Genomic DNA, 16,704 nt, shown 5'->3' with positions numbered 1-16,704 from the left:
AACTATTAATATCCATATGGTCCTTCATATTTTTCAGCCTCACTTGCAGTTAGGGTGGATGTGATATATATCACTTCCACAGCTGGTCATAAAGGTCATGCACAAATCTACTCCTCTTCCCCATAGTAGTAACCTTAAAAGACACATTAGAGATGATGGAGTCACAAGATGAAATTAGAATGAATATCTTTGAGTCATGATTGGTAAGAAGCTGCTCTGGAGAGCTACTGGACTCACTCTCTTTTGTGTAAAGAAAATAAATGTTACATGCTCAGTCACTGAGATGTGGGGGTTTGTTTGTTACTGCAGTATAACCTAGCTTATCCTGACTAATTTAGGTATTGAATCCATAGTGGATAAGAAGAATTTGAAGTAGCAAGACTATTGAAGGCCAGGAGAAAAATCATTCAATTTTGAGGAAGGGGGGGACGGGGAGAGAGGGAGGGAGGGAGGGGGAGAGAAAGAGAGAGAGAGAGAGAGAGAGAGAGTAATTGCTTTAAAATACTATTTGTTAGAGGAAAAAATTTCATTTGAGGAAAATTTTCCAAGAAGTTGCCGCAATCACAACATTCAATACTTAGAAAAATAGGGTTGGGGGATAGGAACAGAAGATGACAGCAGAGTAACTGGCAGCTCTGTTCATCTGCTCACAGACAGGGACCAGATTTGAAGTCAGAACACAGAGAGTGAGTGAAAGCACCTGTGAGAGAGCTTGTACAGGGGTGATAACGTGAGGAGTGCGGAGGAGTGTGCAGGAACACGCCCACCTGTGGGGTGCAGGGGGCGTTGGCTGGGGCTGTCTAGGTGGACCCCCACTGCTGTCCAACCCGACACTGCTGGCGGCGCAACGTTGGGGCGGCTGCAGATTTGCTCAGGACCCGGGAGCTGCTGGGGTGGCGAGAAAGTGCTACAGCATGGGCGCCATACAGAAATTATTTTAAAGGGGGAGCTGAGGCAAGTCCAGAGGCTTGGCAGGGACCCAGGCTCGTAGGCCTGTGTGTGTGAGTAGGGCACAGTGGCTTTGCCAACCAAAAGCTCAGAAGCAGAGAATACCCTGAAGGAATGGGATGACCCGATCCAGAAAGGCTGGTGAGTAGAGGGCAGCTCAGAGGGGAGAGTTCAGGCGAACCCTCTGTGAGAGAGCAGCAGGCTCAGGTCTGGAAGGCAGCAGTCGAATGCCTGAGATTCGATGCAATCAGCCAGAGCCTTTCACAGACACGTGAATGCTACCCCCACCTGCAGGATTACAGGCTCCACGGAGTGATGAGGCCAGACGCAGGAGTTACCTGCTCTGTACATTTCCTCAGGGGAAAGAAGGAAAAGCACAAATAGGGCCCTTAGCCAGACACTACAAGATATACAGCTCCCCCAGCCCTGATTTACTAAACCCAACAGAGCAGAGAAAATAGAGACAGGCATGACAAGGCACTATCTTCTCTCCTCCATAACTGTTTACGATTCATTTCATCTCCTTCAATTTTGGGCATAATATGGCACCAGGTTTTATAATATAGTTTATTTCAAATCTCATATATTGTGCCTCCCTTCTCTTACTCCATACTACCTCCTTCCTTCCTCTTCATATTTTTAAGTTCTATTTTCTCTCTTGCTACAACTTGTTTCCATTCCGCACTATCACTATTCCTCCCCGCTCCAGCCTCTCAAAATCGTTTGTGATTGTTATTCATCGTCTCACATTCCTTCTCCTGTTCTTAAATACTCTTATTTTCCCTCCACCTTTATCAATCTTTGCTTGTAGGATGTGGATAAGGTGGTTGTTGTTACAGCTCTTCAAACTTATTTCTAGATAGTACTATCTTTGTATTTCGAATCTCAAATTTTACTGTTTCCCTCTCCATTTGTCTTCCTGCCCTTTCCTTTTTTAATTTTAAATATTAATTTTTTCCTTGTCTTAGCCAGGTTTTCATCCAGCACTCTTAGTGTATCTTCTCCCTCTATCCTCTCAAAATAAATTCTCTTTCCTCTAGACATCTCTTGTTTCCTTTTGCCCTCTTATTCCCATCTCACCTATATAAATATTAGCTCATTGCTTGTTGATAGTTCTGTGGTGGAGCTTTTTCTGCAATTAGGGGGTTGTGTGTGTATTCATATATATATTAGATCCATATATATAATTAGGACTATATATATATAAATATATGTATATATATAAAATCTTTTTGTTGTGGCTGTCTGTTTTTTCTCTCACTAGATATGTAAAAAATATATATATTTTCTTTAAACTTTGGTTTTAACCTAATACTATATGCTTCCACTCTCTTACTCCATTCCACCTTCCTACCTCCTTTTTTTAGTTATGAAGTAAATTTCCTTTCCTGCTTTGCCTTGTTTCTATTCCCTAATCTTATTATTGCCCCTCCCTCTACCCTCAAATATCTCTTTTTTTTTCAGTCATCTCATATTTGTTTTTCCTTTCTTATAATAGTCTTAATCTCTTTACACTTTTATTAATACTGGCTAATTTGTTGATGAAAGTGTAACTGTGGATGGGGGTTACTTTTGCAGGTGTAAGTCTATTTCCTGGGCTGTTTGACTTTGGTTCTGGCAGCACCTGTACAACAGTATATAAGACGTGGAAGGCAGACTGTCTCTCAGTCAGTCAGCTGGAAGGAGGAACCCAACAAAAAATGACCCAACAACAACCAAAACCCAGTTACAACCAGAGAGCCCACATAAAAGGCATAAAGGGTAACACAAGAGCATCAAACACAGATGATCAAGGAGGTTGCACCACCGAATCCCACAGGTCTCTTACCATAGATCACACTACAAAGACAGAGAGTCAAAGCAGACCAGTATAACACAGAGAAACAAACAAGAAGAGTCACCTAAAATGGGGAGACAAAGAAACAACCCCCAAATTAAAGGAAAGGAGGAATCTCCAGAAAGTGTTAAATGGACATGAGTGGGTCAAAAATTGTGGTACATTCACACAAAGGAACACTATGCAGCACAAAGAAATAATTTATATCCTTCACGACAGCATGGATGGAACTAGAAAATATTATGCTAAGTGAAATATGCCAGGTGGTGAAAAGCAAATACCATATGATTTCACCTATAAGTGGAACCTGATCAACAAAACAAACAACAGAAAAACAGAACCAGAAACATGGAAATAAACAACAAAATGACAGTAACCAGAGGGGAGGGAGGAGGGGGTAACAGGGGAAAGAAGGGGAAGGGCCAAGTCAAGGAATGTGTATAAAGAACTCATGGAAATGGACAACAGGGTGGGTTTTGACTTTAGGAGGTTGGGGGGGCATGGGCAGGACAAAAGAAAGCAACGGGGGAAAAGTTGGGGCAACTGTAATTGAACAACAATAAAAAAAATTAATGTGGTTGTGGATCATGAGATAGAATATTTAAAGATAATTTATTTGCTATATAACTGATCATCTACTTTAAGGATTATTTTTGCATGATTTAAAGGATTTTACAGTTTTAAAGGAGAAATGAATAATAAAATTTTTCTAAGGATAAAAAAAGAAAAACCGCTATAGTTTTTTATGCCAACACAATCTAGCAAAACATTATTTTTCTTTTCTGTTATTCTGTTTTCTGTTATTTTATAACAGCAATATAATATAATAATATTTTCTATTATTCTAGCAGAGAAGTAAATCTCACCTAAACCAGCTGCACCAGGCACAAGAAGACGGCTAGATTGTACAGGCAGCTGACATAAATATGGCTTGTGGATTTTTGAGTTGGTAAAAATATTTAATCCTGCAGACTGAAAGAAAATTAATTGTTAGAGCATATTGGCAATACAATCTTAAAACTGGAATATTTTCTTACATTTGTATTATATTTTCACTATTATTATACATAAAGCTCATAGGATCATGAAAATTCTACACAATAGAGAATAGAGCTACTTTATAAATGAAAATGAAGACTCAGGAAGTCCAGAGTATCCAGTTAGTGCATGGAAATTGGGATTAGAACCCACTTCTTCTGATTCTTATTTCTGAATTTTTGTCTGCTCTATACTTATGCCTCTTTAATTATCTTTTGTAGACAGGAAACAGTATTTTAGCTGTGGATGTTTTCTTCCCTTCCTCCCCAAACAAATATAACACATATACTTACATAACATATATATATATATAAAATATATATACACATACACAAACATGCATATCTCATAGCTTTATTGCAGAGAGTAATTTTTAATTTTTTGAATTTGAATTTGTAGGATTGGAGATTTTTTTACAGTCTTAGTAAGCTTTGCTTTGTTTATGTTTTATTGGAAAATACACCTTTCCCTGAATAGTTCTCAACCCATCCCTTTTGTAATTTATCTTTTCCTCTTTTATTTCTCAGTTTTTATTAACTATCTTGAATCTCTGCATTCAAAACACATATGTTCGTAGAACCACCTGTTCCCAACATCCTCTTTCTTCAACAGTAGCCACAGTTAAATATTACTGGCTGTCCTGTCTCAGAATATATGGGAAACTGTGGGACTCTGAGGCACAGTGGTCAGTAGTGGTAGCAATGTGAACAAGGAGAAAGAAGTAAGGAATAAATGTTAAAGATGAAACAATGAGCTAATTAACCTAGAGTCCTCCTTCTATTCTTCCACCACCTTATGACTCTGAAGATTCCAGAAGGAGGAGACTTAAATTGTTCTCAGCTAGGCTGCAGCTCTTTTGGAAGAATGAAATGTTTTCCTCAAAGTATAATGATACTTTTTATTCCTTTTTGGTAGTGATCAGGTTTAGTCTCACAACCTGGATAAACTCCCCGTTCATAACTCTACCTAGTTTTAGGTAATCCCAAACATATGCATTTTATTTAATGTACCTAGAGCATGTTAACATCTCTACCTCAAGTACTGTAGATCTTTTCTTCATGAAAGGTTACTTTTAGTTTCCTCAAACTTTACTGCACCCAAGTAAGAGGGCTCAAGTATTGTACTTTGTGTCACTCATGTCTTTATTGTGCAAATGACTACTATAATGGCTTCCGTTGAATACTCACCTTTCCAGAGGTGTCAGAGGCATTCTAGAAAGTGCCTCCCTCACGTAATAGAATCTCTGCAAATGACTGAGAGGGGCATGTGACTGTGGTAACTAGCTTTGGGGTCCACTTAATTAAAGCTGTGAGCCCTAAAAGAATACCACATGCTATTTAAAGTACCCCAAAATTCATGATTAAATATCTGTATGCATACAAAGTTGGCTATGTATTTGAGGTTTTAATGTTTTTCAGTTAATCATTGTTTTGTTTGGGAACAGGGGCAGGGGCAAGGGCAGGATTCTAGAGCTTAGAAGTCTAGTTGTTCTCCAGTTTACAAGTACTCAGAAAGCAATTTTGATTATGTTTTTATGATAAATAATTACCTGAAAGATACTGTAAACATCGTTGACATTCAGGTCCTGCTTTGGAGTGTAAATGATTCCATTGTGAGTTATGTCTTCTGCAATTATGCATCCCTCAGTGTCTTCATTCATGTTATATCTGTATTGAGCATTAAAGGTGTTCTTTGGTAACAGATTATAAACCTGCAGAATTGAGGAAAGAGAGGAAAACTCTTGTGTTTTTTTCTTCTTTTAAGTGTGATAATATTCAGTCTGAGATTTAAAAGATCATAGTGTTTTACACTCCCATGTCAACATTATAAAAAACAACACAGGGAATCATGGAGAGATATTAAAGGTTATAGACCCTAAGCCTCTTGTGAAAGACAAATACTATATGATCTCACTGACATGTGGAATCTAATGGATAAAATAAACAAACAAGCAAAATAGAATCAGAGGCATAGATACATGGAACAGACTGACAGCTGTCAGAGAGGAGGGCAGAGGGGAGATCTGGATGAAAGAAGGTGAAATGATTAACCAAAGAACATATATGCATGACCATGGACATTGCCAACAGTGTGGGGATTGACTAGGGGAGTTGTGGAGAACAGTCTGGTGGAGGGTAGCAAAGGGAGAAAAATTGGGACCACTGTAATAACATAAACAATAAAATATATTTCAAAAAGAAATATATGAATATTAAAAAAGAAAAAAGAAATTAATATAAAAAAGAAATCAAGTTAATTGATCAAAGTCTCAGGGCCCATTTTCGTTGTAGTACAATATAACCCAAGTCATCTGTCCCCCAGTCCAGATGCTTGCTTTTAAAAAATGCAGAAAATGTGTCTAGTACAAAGAAGTGTAATAAGAGAACAAAAGCCACTTATAATTCTATCATCCAGGAATAAACTCTGTAAATACTTAATTTATTTCCTTTTCCCATTTTACATGAATAAGTTCTTACCAAGTTTAAAAAAATTTTTTTTTAAGCCTACCACTTTAGGACCACATTTAAATTGAGAAAAAAAACTGAGTGCAGTTTTTTTTTCTCTGAAATAATTCCAGTTCAGCTTTTGCCCAAAATAAGGCCACCTGCACAGTTATATAGTGTTCAGGCCATTAAACACATGCTGGACCCCAGGCAGACCTTCTAATCTGGTCGCTATTATTTCTTATCTGAGCTACAACAATAACTTCTTAACTGTTTTCATTCTTTCATTCTTGTTCTCATATTCTCAGCAGCAAACAGGATCTTCTTAATAGATAAATCTAAATTGTGACTCTCCTGCTTAAAACTTTTCGGTAATTTACTACTGCATTTTTTGTCAACACCAATCTCCACTCCAAGTTAACAGAGCTTGTTATAATCTTCCTTACTTTCCATTCCACCTATGGCCTCTACCATCACTTTCTGTTACAACCACGTAATAGATTATTATCTTATCCTTTTTTAGAACACTCTAGAGTTATTCTGACCACACACCTTCAGGTATACTGCTTTCATTCATTGTAATGCTTGCCCTAGTCCCTTCATTATCTGACAATCTAAGAAGACACCTTTAGTTACTATATCAAAAATTATTCAGCTCTTTTTTTCTTTTTTCATATATATTTTATTGGCTATGCTATTACAGTTGTCCCTTTTTTTCCCTTTTATTCCCCTCCAACCTGCAACCCCTTTCCCACCAGCATTCCCCCCCACCTTAGTTCATGTCCATTGGTCATACATGTAAGTTCTTTGGCTTCTCTATTTCCTATACAACTCTTAAACTCCCCCTGTCTATTGTGTACCTACTATTTATGCTTCTTATTCCCTGTACATTTTCCCCCATTCTCCACCCCCGTCCCCTCCCTTCTGATCTCCATTTCTGTGATTCTGTTCCTGTTCTAGTTTTTGCTTAGTTTGTTTTATTTTTTTTAGTTTCAATTGTTGATAGTTGTGAATTTGTTGTCATTTTACTGTTCATATTATTTGATCTTCTTTTAACTCCTTGGTTGGACTTCCATACAGTTTGATTTTCTTGCAGTTCTGGTTATTTTTTGTTTTTAAATTTGTTGTCTTTTTGGTTGTGCAAGGGGCAAAGCATATCTATCTATATGACTCCATCTTGGCTGGAAACCTCAACTTTTTTTCTTTATCTCAACATCCTGTTTATTCCTTTTATTATTCTTATCAAAAGAATATATGTTTGTGTGTTTGTTTAATATCTCATAAGACTATAAGTCTAAACTTGTCAAAGACAGTATCTGATTGTTCACCATTAGAACTATTTCTTGAGCATTATCCATCCTATAGTTGAGATGTCATGAATACTTATTAAATAAATAAATGGACCATGAAGCCTGTAAACTATAGGACCATTTTGAAAATGTTTTATTATAAGACACATCTTAAAAAGACAAGTTTGAGTGAAAACTCTCTTTTGTCCTAATTAAAACCAGTAAGTGGGTGCCTGGATTTTAAAGGAAGTTTAAAAAGCTGGTATTTCACATACTAACTTGAATTGTGGTGCAGTAAAAGTGCCATTGAGTGAAATTTGATTCAAATTCTACCTTTAAAATATATTTGTGGCATACTTTTTCTACAGTTTCTTAGTCTATCTTAGCTTTGTTTTTCATTTATAAAATTGAGGTAATAAAACCCATCTTAAAGAATTATTATTTACTCATTCATTCATTAAAATATGTTGAGCATCTTTCATATATAAGGTACTGCTCTAGGCACAAAGAATGTAGTGGTGAGCAAGGCAGTTCCTTCACTGGGAGTATGTTATAATAGAAGATGAAATGAGATGATACATGAGCACCTTGTGCAATGTCGTTTGTGGAACTGCATTGAATTTCAGCTTATCCATAACAGTACACTATGCTTGACATGCTGAAGAACTTGTCCCTTGCAATGATAATTTCCCAGTTCCAAAAATGGTCTTATCATATGTGGATTTTCTAATATTCAAGAATGAAATAAGACTCACTGATTGAGGTGAGAGCTCAGCTTCAGGCTTCATGAGCAGTATACTGTGGTCTATTGCACGAAGGGCACACAGAGAATGAGGAGTGGCAGCGATCTTCAGGTTGGTGTCTGAGCCTGGCAGGCTCTGGGCTGAGGAGAAGCCCAAATTTACCTGTCAAGAGAATGTGATTATAGCAGCAAATTTTCTATTATGATCTTAAAACTCTCTTCTGCCTCAGGCTAGGCCTAGTCCTTTCTATACTTCCTTTCTCTTCACCCATTTTAGAGCAGGATTAAGAGATGACTCCGCCTAGGGATGACCAGTTAACCATCTCTGGAATAAACCGAAAATATGGTTCTAGTTAACTCAAGTTTCCCACTCCTTATATAACTGGTGAAATATAAATTGGTTTTGATCACAATGAACTAGAATCCTGAACAGGAACAAGAATATACATACTAATAAAGATGCATACCTTATATCTGGCCTTTCTCTATGCGGTGTTTTTGTGATGAATGTGTGTATTTTGCATGATGCTGGGAAAAAAAATCACACTTTACCTCTCAGATCAGCCAACCCAAGTCTCCTCTGGTTGGCAGTCTTAGTCATCTGACATTCTAAAGAAGTATAATAATGTTCATTAGAATCAGAGGTTTATTGGGTCTTAAAAATTAAACATCTAATATTCATCCTAAGAGTTAATTGGTTGAGAAATTCAAAGAGTTGTGAATAAAGAATAAGAAAAACAAAATAAATGGGAAATTATGCACAATTTTTTCAGAGATTTGATTCTGCTTTGGTTGGTGGAGATTCATTGGTAAGTGAAGCTATTGGTCCCTTATGTTTGTGTTCAATATGATTTTTATAGTAAAAACATAAAATAAAATAATTTAAAATGTAGTTACTATAATGGTATCAGGTAATGTAGGTTCATGAACTCAAAGCTGATTTGGATTGGAATAAAAAGTCAGTGTGTTTAGTGAAATATTATTTGACTTGGATTGCTGAATTTGACTATGATAATCCTGTTATGCCATCTACTGAATTAATGTAATGGTTTGGACTTATGTGTTGTGAGACATATATGAAAAAAGTAAATAATTGATTTTTCCTCAAGATGCTGTAGTAGTCCTCTCTACTTAAGGGGAATTCTATTTTAAACATATGTGTTTTTATTTTTATAAAACTTAAGTTAATTAAAATATGTCCATATCAAGTCAGTTATTTGGAATTATAAGCAACTAAAAACACTTTTAGCTAAGAAGTGGATATCTTAGAAAATATAAAATGTTTTACTGATGTGAGAACCAAAAAATACTTTAAGACATATTTTGAGAGTCTGTACCTATTTATATTGAGTAATGTTTTCCTCAATGAATAATTATATCTGGTTAAAAATGACAGGCAATTTAAACTGTTACATACTATGTAATGTTTATACTAAATCTGTTCTTTTTAAAGTGAGAAAGTGGTATGTGAATTTTGAATAGAAAACAGTTTTTCTGTACCCCAGCAAAGAAGACTGAAAAAAAATGTTTCAAGTATATTGGTTTGATGGAACATACGTCTCAAACTGACCTGAATCTTTCTTCACATTCTCAGCCCACTCTTCACTGTTTGCTCTTCATCCTGTCAAAATGTCTAACTTCTAGGGGACTTAATTTTTAACTTTAATAGTACTCTTTTTATAATTTTTTGTGGTAAATAAAAAATAGTCTACTTCTTAGTACCGAATAAATCTTCATCTATAATTACTTATTTTTCATAACTGATCTCCATGTCTGATCAATGATAAGTTAAAAGATATTTGACATAAGTGTTTGAATACAATGCATGTGGAGTTTTGCTTCCATATGGAAGTTTGTGGTTTTACCCAAGAGTTTTCATGTGATTTTCACCATAGAGAGACCATTACTAGAATGAGTAAAGCGTGTTGGAAGTTGTAGCATAACACAGCCATTCTAAGGTTTAACAAATAACTAACTGTGATTAGCAATGAAGGTATTGAAGTTCAAAGCAGGAATTTCTTCTGGTTCATATAAAACACACAGAACATTTAAACAGAATAGAACTTATGCTCTTGGATGCCTGTTCTGGTTTAATAGCATTCTTTGTAAAGTGGAATTGAACATTTATATCAGAATCTCTTGTGTATTTTTTTAAGATCTTAGTATATTAAGATATGGATAACCTAAACATAGTTCTGATTACAGAAATGTTAACTTGCTATAAATGTATATTGTTTTAATCTCCATAAAACTCATGTTAAAGAGTCCTTCTAGGTAAATTTTTAAAAAGATACCTGAAGTTGGTGGATCCTATGTGATTGTTAATGTTAGGATTATGCTTATTTATATCCCAGTAGGCATCTCATTACAGCTATGTATTTTTTTTGGAAATATACAAAGATCCCACTTGCAGCTGTTATATTTTTATGCTGTAGTCATTATTCAAGTGCTCAGGTTATGTTTCTCAAAATCGGGTACATACATATCTCCCTGTTCTGTATTATCAAATTAAATTTAAACTCACAGTAAGTTACTGGTTTCTGTAGTAGTACATGGAGGCATGCCAAGCGGGCATGATGGGATAAATTGACACATCCTTGTGGAACATCAATTTTAATTGGAAAATTTTGGAACAAAACTTCTCAAAATTAAAACTATTAAAGGCTTATGATAAAATAGATTGAATTTCATGTAAGTTTTAAGGTTAAACAAGACATTTAAAAATTGTGCTAATGGCAATCTGATTTGGACTGCCCCAGTAGACCTCTCAAGGTATGGTGTCACTCTCTGCCTCTAGAGGACCTTTGGGGACAAGCTGTAGGAACATTATATGAGGGCCTTTAAATATACGTACATTCTTAGTTTTCATACTTCAAAAAGAGAGTTGGATAAAAGGACTGGGCTTCAACAAAACACCCACCTTATTGGCAAAACAGTTTTCAATCTCAAGGTTCTGTGTATCTGCAACAACTTCTCCATTAGGTAAAATAGTATAAACAAGCAACTGGGCAGTAGGAGCAATATCTGACTCCACTTGAAAGGAGAAGGAAAATACTCCCTTCACTGGAGAATAAAGGGAGTTCAAAAAATTGATTAGAAAGAGGGAGGAGTTCTCAATTTTATAAAGACAAGTTTCTCAAATAATTTAACTTATTTATATTTGGAGTATAATAAAGTAAGAAAAGACTTGCATTTATACCATTGTGCATGTAATAGTGTTCAATAAATATATGCTGAACTAATGACATTTTTCCTTAAAGATTTAGGTTAATTTGTTCATGTCTTCTACTTGGGCAGGAAAAAAACATTTAGCACATGTCTCAATTTTCTAAATAAAAAGGATTTATTAAGAAAGAAGTCAAGAGAAAACTTTTAGACTTCTTTTATTATCTCTATCTATGGTCCAAATTAGCACAATTCTTGTCAAATGCATGAGGACAATTCAAAGAATGCAACAGTCTCTACCCTCAAATCATTTGAAAAAGAACAGAGATACAGGTACAAATAATCACATATAAAACAAGCTGTGCCTCTTATTTTTATGAAAGAATTCTCTGTATTTATCTTTGTGATTGCTTTCTGTATGAATTGCATAGTACTTATATAATGTACCTGTTTAATTTTCCAATAATTGCTTTAAGTTTGATCTTTGTAGCATAACATTCTTTAAAAAATATAGCCTTCCAAAAGGTTTGAAGGCATCTTGCAGTGAAAATACCAAAAACAACAGGAACAATATAAATTTGAAACAATAATATTGAAGCTGTATGTAGGTGGATTTCTGGAACCAGGTGAAACATAGGCAGGAATTAATTTTATTAATGATTTTATTAATTTTATTAATAAAATGGTTATACAATAAAGTACTTAAATTTAGCATTTAGTTTTTTACAAGTAAAAGACAAAAAAACATTTATATGTTCAAATAAAATAAAGTACTTTTTCCTTATTCCATCCTTCTAGGTACTTACTACATATACAATTTAAACTCTATTACAAGACCTAATTTTGAAGAAATTGCTTTATGAGACACTTTGGGTTGTGATATGCTGTTAGTAACAATCTTAACAGCATATCAAAATGGGAAACCCACAAAATTTTTGAGAAATTTCTATCAGTAGAAACCCTGCCACCTTGGACCAAAAAGGACATAGAGAATGTAAAATGAAAGAAGGATATTAGACTTATCAAATTCTACAGGCAAGAAACAAGCTGATTAAACTATTAAGTTGCAAACATATGCTATGCTTTATGCTTTATGAAAAAGAAAGAATGATTCTGAGAGTGAAGGCTTAATAGCAGAGGGCAGAAACATGAACCCAAGAGGATTTTTACCAGATCTTGAAACCTACCGTTTGTGCAGCTGGATTTCAAACTATCTTGAGCCTGATGACACATTTTGTTCTAGAATTGATTATACTTAGGGCCCCACCAACACCTAATTTAGATGATGATGGTTGGGATTTTTGAGTTCATGAGATTTACATGAGATTTTGGACTTGAGTTAATGTTACAATGTATTGAAGCATTTAGGGGTGTTGGAATGAGGTGAATGCATTTTACATCTGAAATAGATGTAAAACTTTTGGACCAGAGGGTGGTTTGTAGTAGTTAGAATAATGTATCTCCCAATGTATTCATGTCATAATTTCAAAAACATGTGTATATGTTATTTTATATAGCAAAAGGGACTTGCAGATGTGGTTAAGTCAAGGACCTTGAGATGGGAACATTATATTGGGTTATCCAAGTGGGCCCACTGTAATGATAACAATATTTAAAAAGAAAGGCAGGGATGAGGAACTAGAAATATTTTCTTTCTTTTATATGCAATATTTTTATATAATTTTTTAATTTTCAGATTATAGTTGGCATACAATATCGTATTAGTTTCAGGCGTACAACCTAGTGATTAGACATTTTATAACTTACTAAGTGATCATCCCAATAAATATATTATATATAACTTTATGGCTCTGGTAATTTATTTTGATCTGATTTACCATTTTAATAAATATTTACCTTTAAACCTAGAAAAAAGAGAGAGAGAGAAAGTCAGGAATGTAAGAAAAAATAAATGGTGTGCCACTAGCATTGAAGATAGAAGGGGCCATGGATGAAGGAATGTGGTTCTTTAGAAACTGGAAAAGGCAAGGAAACAGATAATCACCTAACACTCTGGAATGGAAGTAGCCCTGATGACACCTTGATATTAACCCACTGAGACTTGTTACATACAGGAGTGTAAAATAATAAGTTTGCATGGTTTTAAATCAGAAAGTGTATGATAGCCTATTACAAAAGTAATAGAGAACTATTATAAAAACATACAGAGTAAAACTTTGGTGATTTTCTGCAATTTCAATTATCTTCTGCATTTTAAAAACCATTAAAAGGTGAGGATATTTTATTTTAGGATAAAATTTAAAATACTGACATGCTATAAAAAGAAGAAAAAGACTAAATAGACTAAACACGTTTTGTATGAGTTCTCTCATGTTTGGTTGATGGAAGAAAATTGCTGACTATTTTCTCTAATGTAAAGATAACTTATTCTTTATAAAATATTCAAGATTTGACAATAGGAGGGAAAAAGCAGGAAATCCTGAAAGTACTTACTATCCCCTTGTTCAACGGACAACACATGGATTCCTGATTGGGATATGCTTTCTCTTGCTTTAATCTAAGACAGAGAGAAATGCATTTATTATTATTTTGAAAGGCACATATTAAACTTAATCAAAATTATGACATAAATAGCCCTGGCTGGTGTGGCTCAGTGGATTGGAAACCAGCCTGCAAACCAAAGGGTTTCTGGTTTGATTCCCAGTCTGGGCACATGCCTGGGTTGCGGGCCAGGTCCGCATTGAGGGAGCACATGAGAGGCAGCCACATATTGATGTTTCTCTCCCTATCTTTCTCCCTCCCTTCCCCTCTGTCTAAAAATAAATAAACAAAATCTTTAAAAAATTATAACATAAATAAACAATAATTTCACTACTTCAACCCAGAAGTTATTTTTGATCACCAAATTTCTCTTCTAATACTTTCCTATAGATATAATTATGTACTTTAAGTGATGAACATATTCTTATACAAGGATTTTGTATTTCATTTAATATTTACTTTGTATTGTAAATATTATTTAAAATTTACATATTCTTTTGATAATATTTTAACATCTAAAATATGAAAAACAACCTATAATGAAGGCAGATATAAAATATATGTAAATATTCTCTACAATAGCTATTTTAGAAAAACAAAACTAAATGTATTGACACTCTCTGTGCTCCAAGCACTGAACTAAATAGTTCTAGGATTTTATTTAATTTACACAGTAATCTCGTGAAGTCTTATAAACGCCCACTCTAGTATTAGGGTGAGATGGGTGACATTTCTCTTTACAAATGAGATTAGGTAAATTGCCCAAGGTCACAGAAACATGAAGATACTAATTTATTGTCAATTTTTAACTTTTTAGTAAAATTTTAAAGAATGTTATAGTTAATGTTCCTAAACAGAATTTCCTACACATACATTTTTCTTTAACATGACTTACTTGGATAACTACTAGTTTTGAATATTCTTAATTTTGGGACATAAATAGATATGCTGGCCTCAAAAATGTCATACCAATTTATAATATGTCTGTTAAGGTATTTTTCCCTGGACTTACACCAGCCATAAACTTCGTAAATTAACAGAACCTTTATAAGTATACAATGCTACTGCTTTATTGTTTTAATTTTCACTTATCCAATTAATATCAAAATTAAATATTTTTCCAGATTATTGTTTAACATTTTTATTTCCTCTTGAATATGTTCTTTATTCTTATCTTTTGCTTACTTGTCTACTAAAACCAACTTCTCCTCAAGCATAAAAACAAAAAAAATACATGTTTATATTGATATCTTATAAAGGGCATTACTTAGATAGGAACTCAATATTTTGGGATCTACACAATTGGGAAGAGAAACAGTGGCTTTCATTCTCACCAAATAATAGAAGGTTAACTTTTTTTCATCTTTGAGAATCTGTTCATTCAGAATGTAGTGTGCCCGGATCTCTTGGGTTTTCCCACAGGCTATGGTACCAGTAACAAGTTCAAGGTGAACATAACTCTTGCTTGGAGAAAAAACATGATGTGCAGTGTGCTGTGCTTGTAAATGAGATTCTTCAAGCCACCGGTTAGTAAAACAATTGTAAGTTTCTTTGTAAGTGACCTAATGGAAAGAATAAAAGTCTTACATAGGCAATTTTAATATATATTATGTACTGTATTTGTTAGTCACTTTCTATAATTTGCTGAAGTTTTATTTATGTAAAACATGTTTGCTTGGTTCTATTATAGGCTGCTTTCCCAGATAAAGCCAATTCTATGAATGACTTTCCCTTGTTTATTTTAGGTTATACTGTACTGACTTAGTAGATATTATTCACTCACAATCAAGACCAATTACTTTTTCTTAATACCCTTATGGCTATAAATCACACAAGACCATTTGAATATTTAACACAAAAAAAATAGTATAGCGGAAAAACCAAGAAAAACCTAATTTTATTATAAAATTGTAAAAATATTGAATTTTTCAAAATACCATTAATGTGATATAATAAAAATCTCCTGAAACTAGATGATATAAACAGAGTCAATCTAACAAAGTCAATCTAACAAAGTCAATCTAAAAATTCTGACAAAGAAATTTTTTGTTTCTGTGAGAGCGGGGATAGGTAGGGGGAAAACAACTGGGGAAAAATTGGGACAACTGTAATTGAACAACAATAAAAAAAGAGTGTTTTGTTTCTTACAATTTAAGTCTCTACATTGCTTAATTTCTATTTTACTCTTTATCACCTTTTCTTTTATCCCTAGAGTAATGTGCTTCCCATATATCCTTAAATTGCGTGGCTCTAGTGGTCTCTTTCTTTTTGACTCATGCCCTTTCCACTTACTGTAACTATCATCGAAGAAGACGTAACATTGGTGGTATCAATGAAAATGTTCGCCAAACCATGCTCATTCGTAGTAAAGTGGGAACGGAATGCAGGCTGACCCCAAAAGACAGCCAGAGTTTTATTGGGGAGTGGCTGACCCTTCTCATCAACTAGAAGAACCTGGAAAAATAAAAGTGATAGCTGGTTTGAAGTGTAATGCAGCCATAGCCTCATCCATTCTTTGTTGTGTTCATCCTTGACGTCTTGGTCACTGTCATTTACTAAATATCTTAAAATCTAAAAATATGATTTGCTTTCTGGGCTGTAAATTATTTTTACTTTTGATATTTCAATTTAGATAACTCATGAGCATTCAATTGAAAATATCCCAAAGTGGGCTCATGATGATACCTTTCTAAATTTTCTTCATGTCTGGTGTTCTCTCTCCTAGTCCCTGGTGCTTCT

At 34.4% G+C, this 16,704-nt stretch overlaps 1 protein-coding gene across 1 annotated transcript in view; it reads right to left on the bottom strand.

Moving 5' to 3' along the window:
• LOC129085025 (pregnancy zone protein-like) overlaps nucleotides 1-16,704 on the bottom strand; it is a 46,846-nt gene that overhangs the window by 13,872 nt on the left and 16,270 nt on the right. Inside the window, exons 11-17 of the mRNA XM_054591439.1 lie at nucleotides 16,258-16,419; nucleotides 15,300-15,527; nucleotides 13,918-13,981; nucleotides 11,219-11,361; nucleotides 8,312-8,461; nucleotides 5,373-5,534; nucleotides 3,652-3,757 (exon numbers count right to left, since the gene is read on the bottom strand). Of these exons, the coding sequence (XP_054447414.1) occupies nucleotides 3,652-3,757; nucleotides 5,373-5,534; nucleotides 8,312-8,461; nucleotides 11,219-11,361; nucleotides 13,918-13,981; nucleotides 15,300-15,527; nucleotides 16,258-16,419 (1,015 nt within the window). The remainder of the gene's footprint in view (nucleotides 1-3,651; nucleotides 3,758-5,372; nucleotides 5,535-8,311; nucleotides 8,462-11,218; nucleotides 11,362-13,917; nucleotides 13,982-15,299; nucleotides 15,528-16,257; nucleotides 16,420-16,704) is intronic.

Source organism: Pteronotus mesoamericanus, unplaced genomic scaffold (assembly GCF_021234165.1).
Source record: "Pteronotus mesoamericanus isolate MK-2021 breed Mesoamerican mustached bat unplaced genomic scaffold, CSHL_Meso_final scaffold_21, whole genome shotgun sequence".
NCBI classification, from domain to species: Eukaryota; Metazoa; Chordata; class Mammalia; order Chiroptera; family Mormoopidae; genus Pteronotus; species Pteronotus mesoamericanus.
This window is presented reverse-complemented; position numbering and strand designations above follow the sequence as displayed.